General features: G+C 36.9%; 1 protein-coding gene across 2 annotated transcripts in view; it reads right to left on the bottom strand.

Moving 5' to 3' along the window:
* DNAH8 (dynein axonemal heavy chain 8) overlaps positions 1-18,710 on the bottom strand; it is a 399,591-nt gene that overhangs the window by 54,773 nt on the left and 326,108 nt on the right. For both annotated transcript variants that reach the window (XM_044672126.1, XM_044672127.1), the window contains exons 72-77: positions 16,874-17,029; positions 13,454-13,636; positions 8,546-8,651; positions 6,054-6,306; positions 5,758-5,948; positions 2,440-2,561 (exon numbers count right to left, since the gene is read on the bottom strand). In XM_044672126.1, coding sequence (XP_044528061.1) covers positions 2,440-2,561; positions 5,758-5,948; positions 6,054-6,306; positions 8,546-8,651; positions 13,454-13,636; positions 16,874-17,029 — 1,011 coding nt within the window. The remainder of the gene's footprint in view (positions 1-2,439; positions 2,562-5,757; positions 5,949-6,053; positions 6,307-8,545; positions 8,652-13,453; positions 13,637-16,873; positions 17,030-18,710) is intronic.

The raw sequence follows: 18,710 nt of genomic DNA, 5'->3' as shown, positions 1-18,710 counted from the left end.
AACATTATCATTTGCTGTGGTAAGATGGCAATTTTAACATAAGATCAGTGCCAACTCTTATCCTGCTTTATTGCTGCATATGCTGCAGTGATTGCAGAAGACAGAGTCAATTATCAGGCCCTGACACCCCATGACACATGGGTATACCAAGAGTCATGACACGTCTATTACAAACACCCATCTTTTTTCTGAGTTGTACAATTATCTTCCAGTGGCAATCTAATCAACTTTGCAAACTTAATCAAAAACAACCAGACAAACATGTTCAAACAAAGAAAGAAAAGCAGGCAATAAGAGTATCCCATCATCACCAGAAGGAAAATGATTAATAGGTAAAAAGGAAAATGAGAAAAATAAGACATTTTCCTGTTTCAGTTAGATATGAAGTAAGAACATAAAAACATTCATATGGGCATGGGGCAAGACAATTGGAGGATTATGTTAAATCTACTTGATTGGGATACTTCCCATGTAGCTGAATATTCCCCCTGGTCCTTTCAGGATGTTCTGATGCTGGACTCCTACAGAAGAACAAGAGTAATCACAGATTTCTATCTGATCCCTATGACAAAAATTGCTGTTCAGTTTTTTCAGTCATGTTTGACTATTCATAACCCTTCTTGGGGTTTCCTTGGCAAAGATATTAAGAATGGTTTTCCATTTCCTTCTCAGGCTCATTTTACAGATGAAGAAATTGAAGCAAAGAGTATAAAGTGACTTGCCCAGAGTCACACAGCTAGTAAGGGTCTATGGCCAGATTTGATTTCAGGTCTTCCTGGCTCCACGCCTGCATCCATCCTGCCTCTAACCACCTCACCACCAACCTTCCCTGAAGGACAAAAATGGGACAAAAATGCATCAAAGAACTATCCATTCAACTCGAAGTGACTTCTGCTATTGTTCTCTCTTCTGTCTGTGGAGCATGCGTTCCTACCTAGCTTTCCCTTACATTCCTGTGGTAGGTGGGAGGATCACACTTCTCTCCTGTTACTCCCACAATAATTTCAACCACTATTAGCTATTGTCCTAAATGAGCCTGATTAGATCAAGGCTTTCTGCTGCTTTTCCTGAGTACAGGTGACCGGATAGCAATTCTGAGATTGATATTTCTAACCTTGTGGGAAATCTTGTGAGTTTGAGAGGTTGAGAGATCCCAGGCTTGGGAACCTCCATAACAACTCCTTGGGGGAGAAGATAATTTGCACCAGGACAATATGCTTAAATCATACCTTGCTTTCTAGATGATATGAACCTTGAATGAATTTCTTGGACAGTACAAATATATAGTATCATTGAAGTACCTATTCAACCCCAATGTGAAATGTTTAAAGTATCAACTTCCTGAGAAAGTATAAAAGGAGTAATGAGTTTCTCATACATTCTTTAGGCATTTGTCATTGTTCACTTATGAGTTTTCTGTGTTTGAAGGACATGTAGTAAAAGAAATAAACTTGCGCTATACCTGATCTACTTTGTACATTGAGCACCTTTCTGAAAGGGACCTTGATTTCCTCTTTCCTAGGGTACAGACATAATGAAAAAGAGGGTATGATATGAAAATAAAACAAACGAATACCTTTTCCTTGGTGTTAGGTTCTTCTAGAATTAAACCGTAATAGGAAGTGGGAACCTTCTTCTTGCACTGTGGGTCAGTACTTTTGGGGACTCATCTGGGATCTGAGGGAGTGATTTCTATCAATTTTGCATACTTAATCTCTTTTGGGGGAGCCATGAGTTCATGGCTCAACTGAGTTTATTTGCTTCCTTGTTGATCAAATCTTGCTTTTCCTATCTGTGGGTGAATTTGGACCTTCACTTGGGGTACCCTATATATTACAGGAGGGACAACTAGGGTGGCACAGTGGATAGAGCCTATGGTTTATAATCAGCAAGATTCATCTCCATGAGTTCAAATCCTGCCTCAGACACGTGCTAGCTATGTGACCCTGGGCAAGCCTCAGTTCTTCATCTCAAAATGAGCTGAAGAAGGAAATGACAAACCATTCTAATATCTTTGTCAAGAAAACCTCACATGAGGTTATGAAGAAATTTCCAGAACTGGGGATATGGACAAATGTGCCAAATATATCCCAATTGACTTACTGGCAACAGTTACCAATGATGCCAATCTGATGGGCTGTCTTGTGAAGCAGTGGGTTTCCATTTATTAAAAGTCTTTAAGGCCCAATAATCACATGTTGGAATATTGTAGAGGGAATTCTTGTATAGGTATAGGTTGGATTGGGTGGCTACTGAGCTCCCAATCACCTCTTGAAATTCTGTGAAAAATTCTATGACATATCCAGGGATTGCTAATCCAGTACAAATGCAACACAAGAATACAATTTAAAGGTTAGGTTCAAATAATGAAGTCCAAATGAACTTTTGTATGTTTACTTCTATATATAAACCTACACTTTTAGTTAGCTAGTCTCTTACCTGATTCATAATTTCTGCAAATTGAGGTAATTTACTCAGTTCCACAAGATTTAGCCAAGTCATATCAAGAATCCATCTAAAGGGTTTGGGAGGACAAGCTTTGAGATCCAAGGCTGCACCTCCTAGAGATAAGTATTATCAGAATGACTCATATTATATAGTTCTTCTCTTAAACAAAAACTTAAAATAATCAGTTGACTATTAAAATAAGCTTTTATATCTTCACATTATAATGACATCTAAATGCCATGGTTTATTGATATATGTTGCAAACACATTTAATTTGGTCAAGTAGACTTTGCCACATATCAATATTGTAGAAAGAATGCTGGATCTGAGCCCAGAGAGCATGAGTTCAAGTTTTGGCTCTGATATCTATCACCTGTGTCACTTTAGACAAGTCACTTAACCTATGGGCCTATGTTTCCAAATCTGAAAGAGGTGTGCAAGACGGGGAGAAAGGTTTGGATGAGGTGATCTCTAAGATCTATCTGGCTCTATACCTTATGGCCTTCATCTGGGCACAATATAATATTCCAAATGAAAGCACAGATTTGTTTAGGTAAGCCTAAAAGTTCCCACTTAGACATGGGCAAATGTCAAGGCCAGGCATCTATCCCTTATATCTTTTATACTGGGTACCTTTCTAGAAGAGATCCTGTCAATTTCCTATGAATCCCTAGGGCAGGGGCATAATGAAGCAAGAGTCCATAAAAAAAAAAAAATTGATACCCTTTCTTTGGAGCCATGTTCCCCTAGAATTGAACTGTATTGGGAGGAGAGAGCCTCCATCCTGGATTGTGAGTCTATATTCTTGGGGGCTTGTCTGGAATTGGAGGGCAATTTTCTATCAGCCTTGGGTACTTAATCCTATGTCTTCTCCCTAAAGAATAATTCAAGTTTCACACTTGATATGGGACAGAGTATTTTAACTGCTAATAATAGATTACATATATACATATATATGTATATATACACACACACACATATATACACACATACATATATATATATATTCACATATATATATATATATATATTAAGAACTACAAGAGAGAGCAATAGAGTTTAGCATAATTTCAACTCTTGACATCTCCTAGAATATAACAGCCTTCTATTTGCAAAGAATATGTCTATTAAGTCTGATAGGTAGTGGCAAGATTTGCCACCTGTCTGACACTGATTTGTAGAATTTCCTCAAAATGAGGTAGGTGATTTTAGGTCTGTTCAATCATTTCTACCCAACTGTAGTACTATTCGGGGTGAGGGGTAAACTGGAATTTTAAAAGATATGTATCTAGGTATCCGATTCGGCATTTTGTTAATAATTTATATATTATTGTAATTTCAAGAGTTAATTGTAACGTGTTCTTGCTCTTTGGAGTGTTACATAAAAAAATTCCACCATCGTGGTTTAATTCACAAGAAGAAGAGAGATTCTGGAATTTTTTCCTATTACCTTCAAGTCTTCTTAGAAATGAAATGCTACCCCATCCCATAGTACCTTGCCCTTAAAAAATTTTTTTAAGACCTTATATATAAGACCTCTTGGCCTAGCAGCTGAACTTAAATGTCAGGAGTGTATATTAATTTATTAGATAGTGACTACAGGTAATGTACTAATACTAATGTATTAATCCCTAGAAGAAATAGTTTTAGAAGGACTGGTAAGTCACATCACCACATTCATATATAGTCTCCAGTTTTGTTTTTTACTGTTACTACAAATATGTTTGGGAATCCTCAGTTTAATGTCTACATTACTCTCAAAACTTATAACCTCTCAGTTTGAGAAACCACAGAGAAAGCTGAGACTGAATTTTATCCCTCAGTGAAGAGGAGACTGAATTTATGACATAAAGAGCAATTGAAGAACTGGGGCCATTAATCCTGGAGAACAGAAGAAGATTTGGTATGTATGGATGGGGAAATGATAACTGTTTTCAAGTATCTTAAGGTTTGTTTGTTAAAGAAGAAATCACACTTATTCTACTTGGCCACAGAGGGAAAGACATAGGAGCAAATGAATGAAAGTTGCGGAGAGGTAGATTTTGATTGAATGAAAGGAAAAATGTCCCATTAGAGGTATCTAAAAACTGACTGCCTCAACAAGTAATGAGTTGCCCTTCCTTAGAAATATGCAAGCAAAAGCTGAAAGACCTCATACATGTCTGGAGAGTTGTAGATAGGATTCTTGATTGGGTTTGTATGTATTAGACAAAATGACCTTTGAAGTTCCTTCCAGGTCAAATATTCAGTACTCTTCTCTAGGCGCTCTTCTCTAGAGATTATTCTGTTTGGCTCCTGAAAATAATGGCTTAACTGGAAAAATCTGCATAAAGTGATGCAGAGCAAAATAAGCAGAACCAGGAGAACAGTGTGTATAGTAGCAACAATATTGTATGCTGATCAGCTGTGAAAACTTGGCAACTCTTAGCAATGCCTGAAAGATTTATGATGGGGAAAGCAATCTACCTCCAGAGAAAGAACTGTTAGTCAGATGGATGCAGATCAAAACATACTATTTTTCACATCAGTATATTTATGGTTTTATTGTGGGGTTTTTGTTTTGTATGAGGGTATTCTTACAATGATGACCAATGTGGAAGTATCTTGCATGATAATAAAAGGAAAAATTTTTCAAAAAGAAAAGAATGGATTAAATATTTATCAACCCATCCTCTTCCAGTGAAATTATGCTTGAGACATAATTATTGACACTGACATTTTTTTTCTATATGTGGGCAAAAATTGTTCCTTGCCATAGGCAAATGGATGTCTGGCTATTACCAAAGTTGGTTGGTATAATAGGTAACATATAACTCACAGTACAGATTTGTACATCAGTGAAAAACCATCAATATAGTTTGTGAGGCAATTTGTTCTTCAATTAATATGAAAGAATGTAAAACAAACATCCTTTTACATGTGTACATCAGGGAATGTGGTATAATGGAAAGAGTGATGGACTTGGAGTTAGGAGAGCCCTGAGTTCTAATTTGCCTCTGATACTAATTGTACAGTCATAGGTAAGGCACTTGGCCAAAGATTTTGCTCTCTTTAGCTATAAAATGGGAAAAGCAATATCTGTTCTACTTATATCACTGGGTCTTTTTGAGGTTCAAAGGTGATATATGAAGATTGATGTATATAAATGTTGGTTATCATTAAATGATCAGTAAAAAGATCGATTTGAATTGCATCTGAATTCAAGGTTAATATACTTTTATGCTGTTTAGAAATTGGGCTTATGGTATGCTAAAAAGAGGCCAAGAATAACTTACTGTAGATGATACATGTTAATTTAGTAAAACTTACCTTTAATAAGGGCCTGAAATTCTTTATGTTTAACTGTTCCTCTTTGAAGATCAATCTTTAAGGTCATAAGGAGGACAAAAAGGAATTTATGGTTTTCATATAGTCCTCTGACTGAGTACACAAAAACTTCAAAAGTCAGATATTCAATAATATTTACAATTCTCTTCTGAGGCAAAGGAGACTTCTCAGACCTAAAAATCACATTAAAAATTAAAGAAACAAAAAACATTTATGTAGCTATCTATCAATTTTAAATCATTGCTTTTGAGTAGGAAAAAACCAAACCAAATTCCAACCTGGCCATGGATTGATCAAATAACTTCAAGAATTGTGCCAAGGATGTCTGGTACATGATATTGACCATACTCATTTCTGTGATAAGAAAGTAGAGAATGCTTCCTCGTGTAGCAGCTGGCCGAAACTCTTCCTGAGCATTGTTAATCTTGATCTCAGTTTCAGCTGCCACATGTAACTTTTCACTTACTTCAGCAGCTGTTTGCTTGGTTGTTTTGAGAACCCCAATGAGAGATTCATCATCCACCAAGGAACCTAAGAGTCAAAGAGAAAAAAATATAAGATGATAAAAGGAAATGCCTTAAAGTAAGACATCCTGCCTGTTCCCATATTTGTTCTGTAGTTGTCCCACTGATGTTTAGACAGAGACCACTGATGTTTATTTAGATCATAATCCTTATCAATTTAACAAATGTTCTTAGTGGGACCGTGCATGATGCCTTTTGAAATATGGGTATTTCCCTTTCAAAACAAAAGCCCACCTGAATTAATCAAAGAGTTGAGGGAAATGTCTTTTCTGCTCATTTTGAAATTCTGTATCCAGAATGAAAGTATTGGAGTAGTAAACATCAGAATTAGCTTCTGTGGTTAATGCTAGTAGACTTGATTGTCTACTTTATGTGAATGTTAGTGCACATTTGGTAAATGCCCTGTTCCCAAGATCTTCATTGGTTTATTGGAATGGAGACTCTAGTAGCTTCCTTCCAATCCCTCTCTCAACTTCCTCTGCTTCACAGCTTTTCTTATGACTGACAAGAGGGTAGCATAGGACGAAAGCAGACACTGTTTCTTAACTATGCAAATGCTCTTCACTCATAATTCCATTAACTACATATATTCCTTCTTATGTATTGTGCATATTTTACTTATTTATTCATTTTTAACATATGTCCTAATGTCCTTGTTAGCATGTTTATTGTCTGACTTTGATTGTAAGAAATGACTCGAAAATATGCCTAGTATTTGTTTTAACTCATTTTAGTGAGGCAAAATCTCTGAGGTACAATATGCTAATAAGTGTTCAGTCAAAATCAATCATGATAAGAGTTTAAAAAATTTTAAAAACCAGTTTGGATGTGATTTTTTAATTTAATTTAATTTTTTTTGGTGAACAAAAGTGGAGAAAAAAAATTTAGATCCGAACTTGGGAAGGCAGTGTAACCTCAAATGCCACGAGAGAGGAAGAAGTTCCTTCCATAACTCTTCCCAAATTTATGGTGGCAGGAAATTACTTCTACTTCTTGTAAAATGTATGCATATTAAATTCTATGAGAAGAATAGGGAGTGTGAAGCAAGAACTCTAGAAAATCTGATTCAAATAATACAAAATAATTATAATATAACCTCAGTACTGGGTTTATTTCAGAACCAAAGTAGAATCTTCTTCTTAAGAGTTGTAGACTGAAATTAGACAGATTAGTTTCTCTTGGGAAATTAAATGATTAACTATCTATTTGAGAAGGGTGAAATCATGGGGGACAGATAGGGATTTGGTCCCTGTGTATCTCCCTAAATGGAGAGATCATGTTAACAGTGGGCCTAAGACTGGAATTCAAGGCCCTGCTGTGTTTTGTTTCTTGATCACACAGCAATCCTCCCAAAATGGACTTTTATAATTTGATGGCTACCTAGTGAGTTCAAGAATTTTGGGGTCCTTCAATTTTACTTCTGGATGCCAGAAAAAGACGATTGCTGCAAATCTAGCAATTCTTGGAGAATAACTTCACTACTATTAAGAGGATTCTGCGGCTGAAAGGGGATAACAAGTCAAAGAATATGCTTCATGGAAATAACTTGTTACACCTAGATTCACTGGGTTTCTTATTTTTCAGAGGTGGAGACAAAAATTCAATCAAGAAAAGTGTTTCCTGCTGGCATCTAATTTCTGTTCTTTTAAAAAGATCCGACATAGTATCACTTACCAATGTTGAGATGGAAACTGCTTTTCTTGTTGCTGCAAAGATATAACTTGAACCTTTCTTTCATTTTTGTTATTTAAAAAAGTTTTATTGATATCTTTTGTTTTCACACCAGGCATTCCCATTCCCCCTCCAGATTAAAAAAATGCCATTGTGACAAAGGAAAACAATTAAGCTAAACATGTGATGCAAAGACTTTATCTGACAATGAATATAATATTCTGTCCTACCAGGGAGGGAGAGAATATTTTCCTATTATGTGCTAAGGGCATTTACAAATACCATATCAAATGAGTCAGAGGTTGAGTGACTTGCCCAGGGTCACACAGCTTGCAAACATCTGAGGTTGTACTGGAACTCATGTATTACTGACCCTAGGCCTGCTGCTATATTCACTGTGCCACCAATTGCCTCTAGTAGTTTCTTCCCTGTATGCTGTTAGGGAGGAGGTATATTTTATTATCTCTTCTCCAGCACCTTCAGTTAGCTGAACCTTAGGGTTATCTATCACTTCATGGGTATAGAAAAGATCTTACAAGAAATGCTTATTCTCAATCCATTACAGGAGACAATACCTTTTGTTGCACTTAGTTTATACAGTAAGTTATCTTCTAGTTCCTTCATCTTCCTCTTATTAAAAGTAACATCTTCCATAAGTTTAACTCTCTCTGACTCCAGTTCCTATTTTTAATCATCAAAAAGTAGGGCAATTGTAAAAAGTTGCATTGATTTATAGTGAATTCAACTTATTAGTATTTATTATCAACTAATTTTCTAATACCCAAATATAATAAAGTATATTTTCTAATACCCCAATATAATAAAGTATATATAAAATATAATAAAGTATCTTTTATAAATGCAGAAATGGTTAATACAATCAGCAAATCCATCTATATCTGCTTTTTTTTTTGAACTGCTCACATCTAATGTTAAGAAGTCTGCATTAAGTGCTCACTGAGATAAAGAAGTCAAATTCGACAAGTGTTTTCCCTAACATTCTTGAGCGGGCTCTTTCCCCATTTAATACTCAAAGCTTCTCTTTCCTTTTCCTTGCTCACTCAGGCCTTCTACCGTGCACAGAGCTACCTTGTTCTAAGGTGAAGTTTAATCCTAGATGTGAGGAGCCTAAGGTACCAAAAAGGAGACTTTTGTTTGGCCTGTGACTCTCAGAGCTCCTGTCTAATGCAAATGTAAATCATATCTCATGTGGTTTGTCTATACTTTATTTCATTTGTGTAATTAAGTGGGCTTCTTTCCTGTTTTCTTAAATAAACTCAATGAATTTTCATATATACTTCTGTCCATCTATTTTATTATAAAGCATTCTTTAGATTCAGATTTTAAATAATTATGCCTAAAATAACCTCCGTCATAAAGCCTTCCCATTAACCCTTCATTCATCCATCCATTCTGTTGGTCAATGACTTTCCTGAGAGTTCACCATATAGAGAACCCTATGACATGTACTTTGCCTTTCCTGAAGCTCACAATAGAATGAGAGAAACAAAGCAAACATATATCCCCAAATATAATATCATGTGTCGGGAAAATGTAGAGGCAATAGTAGATTAATACAACTGGATGAAACTATTTGCATTGAGAGGCTTAAGAGGCTGTCAGAGTGAATGGAAGTGAAATCAGACAAGACTTACAAGAAATTTTTCTTTTTTCTTTTGTAAACTCTTACCTTCCATCTTAGAATCAATACTGTATATTGGTTCTAAGGCAGGAGAGTGGTAAGGGCTAAGCAATGGGGGTTAAAGTAACTTGCCCAGGGTCACACAGCTAGGAAGTGTCTGAGGCCAGATTTGAAAAAAGTTTTTATGGGTGAGGGGACTTATAGAGAGATTTTTTTAAAAGAGTAGGTGGTGTGAAAGGAGAATATTAGGGAGTAGAACAACATGTAAAGATACAGAAGAGAAAGCAAACAAGACTTATTAAGGGAGCATTAAATAAGTTTGCTTCACTGATGCAAGGAGCTCAAATTAATTATGAAAAATGAAGGTAGTCAGATAAAGGGAGGTCACTGAATCCCATGCTGAGGAAGTGATTAAAACCACTGTAGGTTTCTCAGCAGGACAAGGAAATGATCGAAAGGCACATAAGGCAGATGATGTTTGCTTCTGTTTATAGAACAGATTGGATTGGAGAGAGGCTGGATATAAGGAGGTCAGCTTGAAAACTATTTTATTAGCCTAGTACATACCACAGAATCATAGGTGTTCAGAGCTAGAGGGAACCAAACTCTAGAGATTGCTATTTAGAAATGAAGGACCTGAGCTTTAAAAAAAAATTCTTTTTTACTTTATTCCAGTAAGAAATCTACACATAAGTTTTTCAAGGTTACATGATTCATGTTGTCTCCTTCCCCTATTCCCTCCCCACTCCTGAAGATGACAAGCAATTCCACTGGGTTATACATATATTATCACTCAAATCCCATTTCCATATTATTCATTTTTATAATAATCTTTAAAAACCCAAACCCCAAATCATACCCCCAAATAAACAAGTGATAAGTCATATGTTTTCATCTTCATTCCTATTCCAACAGTTCTTTCTCTTGCCGTGGGTAGTATTCTTGTCATAAGTCCCCCAGAATTGTTCTAGATCATTGCATTGCTATTAGTAGCAAAGTCTATCGCATTTGATCATCCTATAATGTTTCAGTTACTGTTTATAATGCTCTCCTGGTTCTACTTATTTCACTCCACATCAGTTCATGTAGGTCCTTCCAATTCTTATAGAAATCAAGCAGTTCATCATTCCTTATAGCAATAGTATTCCATTGCCAACATATTCCACTATTTGTTTAGCTATTCCCCAATTGAGGGACAACCCTCAGTTTCCAATTTTTTGCCACCACAAAAAGCACAGCTAGAAATATTTTTGTACAAACAGCCCCATCCCCATTTTTCTTTTTATCTCTTTGGGATACAAACCTAGTAGTGGTATTGCTGGATCAAAAGGCATGCATTCTTTGAAACCTTTTGGGCACAATTCCAGATTGGAAGGACCTAAGAAGCAACTTGCTCAGTTGCCCAATTACTAAGTAGTAGACCCAGGCCTAAAACTTGGACCTTATCCAGAGGAGCAATGAGGCCTAGTGAAGTCAGGGAGATCCTAATTTAGGTACATACTGACTCTATGATTCCGGCAAGTCAACTAAGCCCCCTGTACCTCAGTTTCCACATCTGTAAGATGGGGGGCACTGGACTCCTAAGACTTTGAGGTCCTTCCTAGCTCTAAATTTCTGAAACTATGACCCTTGGTCTGATGTTTGTTCCAGTGTATATAAGGTTATCTGAAACAAGACTATAGCCAAGAGTGAGTAGAAAGGGATGAATATAAGAAAGGCTTTAAAAAATAAGGAGGGCTGTTACTATAGAAAAATCTCTAAATAATTTTAACTATGAAGCTTTAGCAAATATATAATGAATTAGTTTGCTACTTTGTAATAAAATTTAAAACAGTGGAACCTGTAGTGATTCTGCTCCATCTCATTGCCTTTGTACAGAGAATAATTTGCTCTCTAATGACTTGCTATGGCCTTTGCTATCCTCCCCCTGTCTTAGACAGAGCCTTAGAAGGTTTGAGGATAAAGAGCAGTTGAAAAGTTATAGTTAATTGGATAATTCGAATTTCAAAAGGTCAATGCTAACATAATAGAACTCAAAACCCAAGAATGAAAAAAATATATTATAGCATCCAAGAATCTTAGGGTTGGAAGGCACCTCTCAGTTTCCTCATTTAACAGATGAAGCCCAGAGTGGCTATAACTTGGTCACAGATATTTAGTGGCAGAGCTGGGACTAAAATCAAGGCTTTCTTACTAATTGAGTGGATTTTTCTCTCTGATTACACTGTGTGTTCTGCTACCTATTCTGCAGTAGCTAGCAGAATACCACAAACGGGCTCAGAGACAATACCTGTATCGACTACCCAACTAGACTTTATTTTTCATGACAGGGTTGACCCAGATCATATATGAAAACATTTTTATTCTCTGCTTTTTTTCTGAATTAATGTGATAAGTCCTACATTCTTTTACAATCTGTGTCAGGGAAGGGATGGGCCTGGACTCATGCTTCCTCCCAATGAGGAACTTCCTCTTTCAATGAAAGTGAGCACATTTCTGAAACTTACAGTCTTAGAGTACTGAGAGGTTGGGTACCTTAGCCAGAGTGTGTCAAATGTGGGAGACTAGAACCCAGATCTTTCTGATTCCAAGGTCAACTCTTTTTCCATTATGCTGTGGTACCTCTCATATAAGTGATGTTTTTGTTTTTTTTAATTTGGTCTAAGTGTCTGACATAAAAGGTTGAGAATAAAAACTGTGAGCTAGAATTATCCCTTTTTCCTTCTTTTTAAATGTTACTTTTTAAATCATTGAGTAAGTTAATTTTCTCATTTTCACCAATCAAATGGAGCATGGTCAGGAAATGGTTTTATGAATCCACATGAAGCTTTTATATTGTATTTTGTAGCATGCCGTACCAAAAAATCATAATTTTAGAGTTTGAAGGTAACTTAGCAACATTCTAATCTATTATTTCACAGACAACGAAGCTGAGGTACACTGCCTTGCCCAGGGTCATACAGCCAGTTATGGGTAGAGGGGTAGAGAGGGGACAAGGACTTGGGTCTTTGGACTGTTGGGTTCAGTGTTCTACTTTTCAGACTCCTACCTCTAAGAAAACTAACCAACTCCTAAAACTAGGAAAGTTTTTTTTTCTTTTTAAACCAACCAGGTAAATTTAAAAATCTACCAATCTTTTTTTCTTTTTCTGCTTGTTGCCTGTCTCTTCTTTCTACCTCTGTAGTTCTCTCCACTATTCTCTTCTTTATATAACTTTCTTTTTCCCTATATGATGGTTCTCTCTCACTTTCTCCTCTATCTCCTTCTCCCTCTTCCTTTTCTTTTCCCTTCTCCTCCTTCTACTGCTTCTTTAAAAAAAGATAATTTAATCCTGCTTCCATGAATTTGATTTTTACTCTATTGCAGTCTTCATTTGATTTTTTTCCTTGTGTGTCAGTAATACTTGAGATGAAAAAAGGCTTCCAGCTCTGATCTAAATTCCATTTATTTAAAATGAGAGGCAGAGATACATGTATCTATTATGTATCCCACAAGAAAAAATGGAAATTTGAACCCTACAAAGATGGCTATAAGATCAAAGGAGCTTTCCCAGCCAAGGACATTGTTATGGTGAAGGTTCTAGGTGTTTTAGGCATTGGATCAACTTACATAAACCTCAGAGTGGGTGGATATGCAGAAGAAGGAAAGCAGTGGGCAGAGGTAGTGAAAAAGTGTGTTAGCTGACATGGAGATTGGAAGAGAAATGTTTCTAGATGACAAAAGGCAGTACGCTTTGACTTAAGTACTTTTTGCTTTTCTATATATTTAGTTTTTTCATAAGTTTTCTTTTAAATATGTCTGCTTTATTAGAAACATATTCTTAACTTAAGAGATCAATTACCTGTTTCTCTGTAAGAATTACTCTTCTCAGTAACTGATTCTCAAGTCCTTTCATTGTAACAGTAAAATCAATGACTGATGTTTTAGCATTAATCTCAGGTGTGAATGCTGGGTTTGGTAGCTTAGTTGTTATATAAAGTCTAAATGTATCCATGACTTCACATTCTTTGTCACCAACTTTGACCTACATCAAATAAGAAACAAGAAAGATTTAGATTCAATTTAGAATATACAGAATCTTCATTTTTGAAGTTTGTTAACATTGGGACAGTTATTAATTCAGGAGGATTTAGGCATGGTTCTTCTTGAAAACAAGGAAACAGAAGCTCTCATTAAACCTTCCCAGGAATAAATCTGAAGTGAAATTGTCAGTGAGTAAGGCAAACCAAAGGACACATCTATTCTTTGATGTGACATCTTTTGATAGCATCTGTAGATAGCTTTCAGATGGTCCATGAACTTGGATGGGAAAAAAATGCATCTTTATTTTCAATAGAGTCGTTTTTTAAATCTCCTGAGGAATAGGAGCTTTGGAGAATCCTTTGGAGCACTTGACATGGAGGTAGCTGGGAGGCTCTGGGCCAAGATACCCTGTTTTCCTCTGCCACAGAAGTAGGAGTAGCCTCTTCCAATTGGTTGTAGAGCTAGAACAGGCTATGTCTGTAAAAACAGGCAGCTTGGAACACTTTCCTCTGCCTAATGCCCAGGCAGTGTAAAAGTTCACCTACATCATGAGCTGGCTGGGATTGGGGGAAAGTCTGTCCCCACCCCCTTAGGCCTGTGGCCCTGAGAACCAGGCCTGGGGTTTTTGTTTGTTCTGTTTAGTTTGCCCCTTTCACTTCTAGGTGCAGGAAGTGGAATCCCCTCAGGCAGGTGCTGGAACCAATCCATGGTACCTTGGAGCCAGGATTCCAGGATGGATGTGCAGACAGCCCCAGAAGGAGAGACCCAAGAAGGGAGGGTACCTGAGACTTATGTACAAGGGGGCATTTGGACTGGAACTTGGGACTGTGTTATAAGAAAATGAGCCTCGCTGTGAACCCAAATCTCCTTCTCTTACCTAGGGTGGGCAATGGGTAATGATGGGGGTAGTGTGGTGTGAGGAACATCTATCTCAATGCGTTGGGGTGTGTGCTTGTATAGTTTATTATGCCTTTGAAGTAAATATTCTTTTGCAAAATCTAATTTGACCTCTGGTGTTCAAATGGAACTGGGGCATGGGGACCCATCCTACAACAAAGGAACAAGGTAATTGGAGGCTTGAGCTAATGGCAGAGCTTACCTACTCCCATACTCCTTCTTAAGGGAACTACAGAACCCTGGGGTGGGGTAAAATATAAAGCACCTGGCTTTAAGGCAGTGGGAGAGTCACTGTTATATATGTATCTTATTTTTATCCATTTAAAAATATTAACCTGTGAAAGGGTCCATGCTAAAAGGGTCCACAGTACAAAAAAAGGTTAAAAAACTCCTGATTTAAACTACCTCTGAAACACATACTTCACAACAACATTGTGAAGTAGATAGTATAATAATTATTATCATTTCAATTTTCCAGATGAGAAAACTGAGTTTCAGAAAGGTTAAATGACTTTTTCATGGTTACATAGCCAGTAAGTATTTGGGCTGGAATTTGAACTCTTTTCTCTTTCCTCAGCACTATGATTGCTTCAGATGGTAGTTAACTGCTTCCAAAAATGAGATGTGAGTAGGGTCTTAGTACTGAATATTTTCATGTCAAATGTATCATAGAAGACAGGTCAGAACCATTGGCAGCTCTCTCCCTACATTAGGATTATAGCCAAAGCATTTAAAGCAACTGAGAACAGTTAAAAAAAATAGTTTTTTAAAAAAGAATGTTTTAAAAAAACTATTTTTTTAAAACCCTTTTAAAACCTTCCGTCTTGGAGTCAATACTGTGTGTTGGCTCCAAGGCAGAAGAGTGGTAAGGGCTAGGCAGTGAGGGTTAAGTGACTTGCCCAGGGTCGCACAGCTAGGAAGTGTCTGAGGCTAGATTTGAAGCCAGGACCTCCCATCTCTAGGCCTGGCTCTCAATCCACTGAGCCACTCAGATGCCCCCTCCGGCCTGTTTTTTAAAGCTCCCCAGAGAGGAAAATCCCACAACTCTCTTTGGCTTGGGGGCAGGGGAGGGGGAAGCACATGAAAAACATTCCTATAAAGTGGTTTTCCTGAATAAATGTACTTTCTTTTTAATGAAGACATCTGTGAACTTTTAATCTACCTAAAAGTAAGCCATTGGACATCAAAGGACTCAAGCATATATCCATAGGTTATCTAATACATTGTCCTCATTCTGCAGTAGGTCAAGAAACTGAGGGCCAAAACAAGATGTATCTCTTTTATCCAAAATAATTCCAAATCATGGAGGTGATAGAATAGCATGAGCAATAACAAAAATGCAGCATCTTAATGGAGAACAGTTCCCATTATCACCAGTAATCCAGAACAGTATTCCATAGTTCCTAGCATAGAAGCACAATCGAATTAAAAATTAATGAAGAGAAAAAAGAACAAATCATTTTCTCTAGACAAACTCTACCGTGAAGAAATCTAACTTTGTACTTAATCACAGCCTGTGAAAACAACCTTTTAGTTCTTACTATTACATATTTTCTAATTAACATTCTTATTTTGACAGTGTATTTGGATGTCAACAATTCTGCCCATAATCTAGAAACATATTCCTTTGTATGCAGTTGCACCCTTGCTGAAAAGGCAGCTAGCTATGAATCTTATGGGGTTGGGCATGATATACACATTCAAATCAGACCAAACAGACCTGCTGTTTAAGGAGAGTGTCGTACTAGAAGGCAAGAAAGACATCATAAACCTAAAACAACCACCAAAAAAACCCCTTAATCTGTCCCGAAGAAGAACACATCTGTTTTCTCCTATCTTTTGCTCCTTGTCTCCTACCATTATTCTCTCTTACCCTCCAAAGCTCCAGGACTCCCTGTAGGAAGAGATGAAGGTGTTTGTAAAGACCATGACACAGAATGTCATCAAAAGGCCCAGTCTAAATGCTTTCAACAAATGCTCACAATTTTTGAGGGAATCTCAGAATGTATTATCCTTCCCCTGAGTGTATACCTTATATAACAACACATTTTTCTTCATCTGAATAAGACTACTCAAAGATTCAAGACTATTCATTTACCCTCACTGGTAGGTTTGAATTATTCATTCAATTCAACAAACATTTATTAAATACCTACTCTGAGTGAGGTCTTTTGTTTTTCTGTAATATTACCATTTGAATAACAGGAGCCACTGAATACCAATTTGAAATGTAAACATTTAAAAAGCATTCTGTACCCAAATAAGAGCAGAAAGACTTTTTTTCCTTGCTATACTCTGAAGGATAAGTAGATGTCACCATTGTTCTTTCTTAGGAGCTAACCTTGAAGGTGGTTCCTGATTTAATGAAATTCTTTTCCAATACATTATCCAGAGCTGGATCCAATTCTTCACGTATATCCTCTATGAGTAAGGGTCGTCCCAAAGAAAGGGAGTCTTCTAAGTGATTTCGGAAATATTTATGATTTAGAGATGTCACCTTAAAATAAATTATTCATTAATGTAAAAAACCATAGAAGAACTTAAACCAAATCTTAAGTGAAAACCAAAAGATTTGTTAGGAAAATAAATCTGCATTTACAAATACATACATTTTACTAAGAAAGTGATCTAGAGAAGCTAGCATGCTTAAGTAAATATTTGTTTGTTGAAATGAAACACAGAAAGCAATTTACAAAAGGTGGTGAGTTGCATATTTGCAGAAACAATGAAAATGTCTTGTCTTCCTTAGAATCTACAGAAGGCAGGATGAAGGTATATTTCTTCCTAATATAGGTGGGATGCCAGACCTCATGATAACTCTTTGGTTGCATACGGTATAGAACAGTATGTCGGATTTTCAAAGCAATGAGGGGAATCTCAACTAATTTTTGTTGAGTCTTACCACCAAATTCTCCACCTCGCACTCAAAGGTAGCAAAGATTATGGCTGGAAAAACTTTTATTTCATCACATAGATAAGAAAGAAGATATAAAGAACGCAAAAGAGTCCATAAACAGATACACAAAAGTCTCAAATAGCCCATTTGTTCCCTCAGAAGAGAAATGAAATCGAGGTTGCTGTTCTATCAACTCTTTGACATTCTGGTGGATCAGGCTTAACCTTCTTACAGGGTCATTATATAGTCCTTCCAAGACTCATAGTATTACCCTATGGTACAGATTCCTTCCAGAAAAGGAAATGTATTTTGGGATCGTTGAACAAAAGATCATCTTCACATTGGAGTTTGTATTGTCCAAATAACTCACTGACTTTGCTTTCTAAGAAATGAGCACACTACTCAGGAACAGTACTGGGCAATCTCATTTCTTCTCCAAGGAATGTACTATATGAGGAAATGCCTTTCTTCATCTCTTACCACCAAACTTTCTACCTTGAGAACTATCCAACTTGGGGTTTCCAACAAAGCAACCCCCAAGGCTGACACTGTCTAGGAAATCTCCTTTACCTGCATAGAAGGCTGGATTTTTGGATCTTGCTGCCTATGGAATTCAAAATCTCCCTTCTTCTACAAAAGAATGTGGGGTCCACAAACTATTCTGTTAAGTGGGTATGCACATGTCTGCCTTTGTTGTGTATTTCTGTCTGAAATATGCCAGGATCTGAGATTAGTCATCTTTCGGGCTGGGAAGTCCAAATATGAGGATTTCACTTCTCAGGACGATTGTAAGTACAAGCTAATACCACATGCCCCTGCCCTAAAGCAACCATTTAAAATTCCTAGAACTGTGCCCAGATACAACCCTCTCTCTCATCCCCACCCCAACGAGACCCAGTGTACTAAGTAGTGGTCTGTTTTCTAAATAGCATGAAGCAAGAGTCTGTTCTGAGCCATAGCCAATCACAGTCGATGGAAACTAATCAGGGGTTCTGTGTCCTTTTAACAGAGTGTGAGTGAGCATATGCTTTCCCTGGGGGAGGTGACCCTTGGATACTTCCAAACACATTCCCACCTTGTAATCCTATTGAATTGATTGAGGAACTCATTAAATTGATGAGAGGATAGCTTGATAACCTCTGTACAGTTATAATAAGACAAGTATGCAGTAAGGGACAAATATCAAAGAAGTTTGTGAGAGTTCGGGTGAAGGAGGAGATTTCCTCCAACTAGGAGAACTGAGGAAAACTTCAAAATGAGGTGGCATCTGAATAAAGAGAGA

This window comes from Gracilinanus agilis, chromosome 4, assembly GCF_016433145.1.
Source record: "Gracilinanus agilis isolate LMUSP501 chromosome 4, AgileGrace, whole genome shotgun sequence".
In the NCBI taxonomy this organism is placed as follows: domain Eukaryota; kingdom Metazoa; phylum Chordata; class Mammalia; order Didelphimorphia; family Didelphidae; genus Gracilinanus; species Gracilinanus agilis.
Note: the sequence above shows the minus strand (reverse complement) of the source record. Positions and strands in the feature narration are given on the sequence as shown.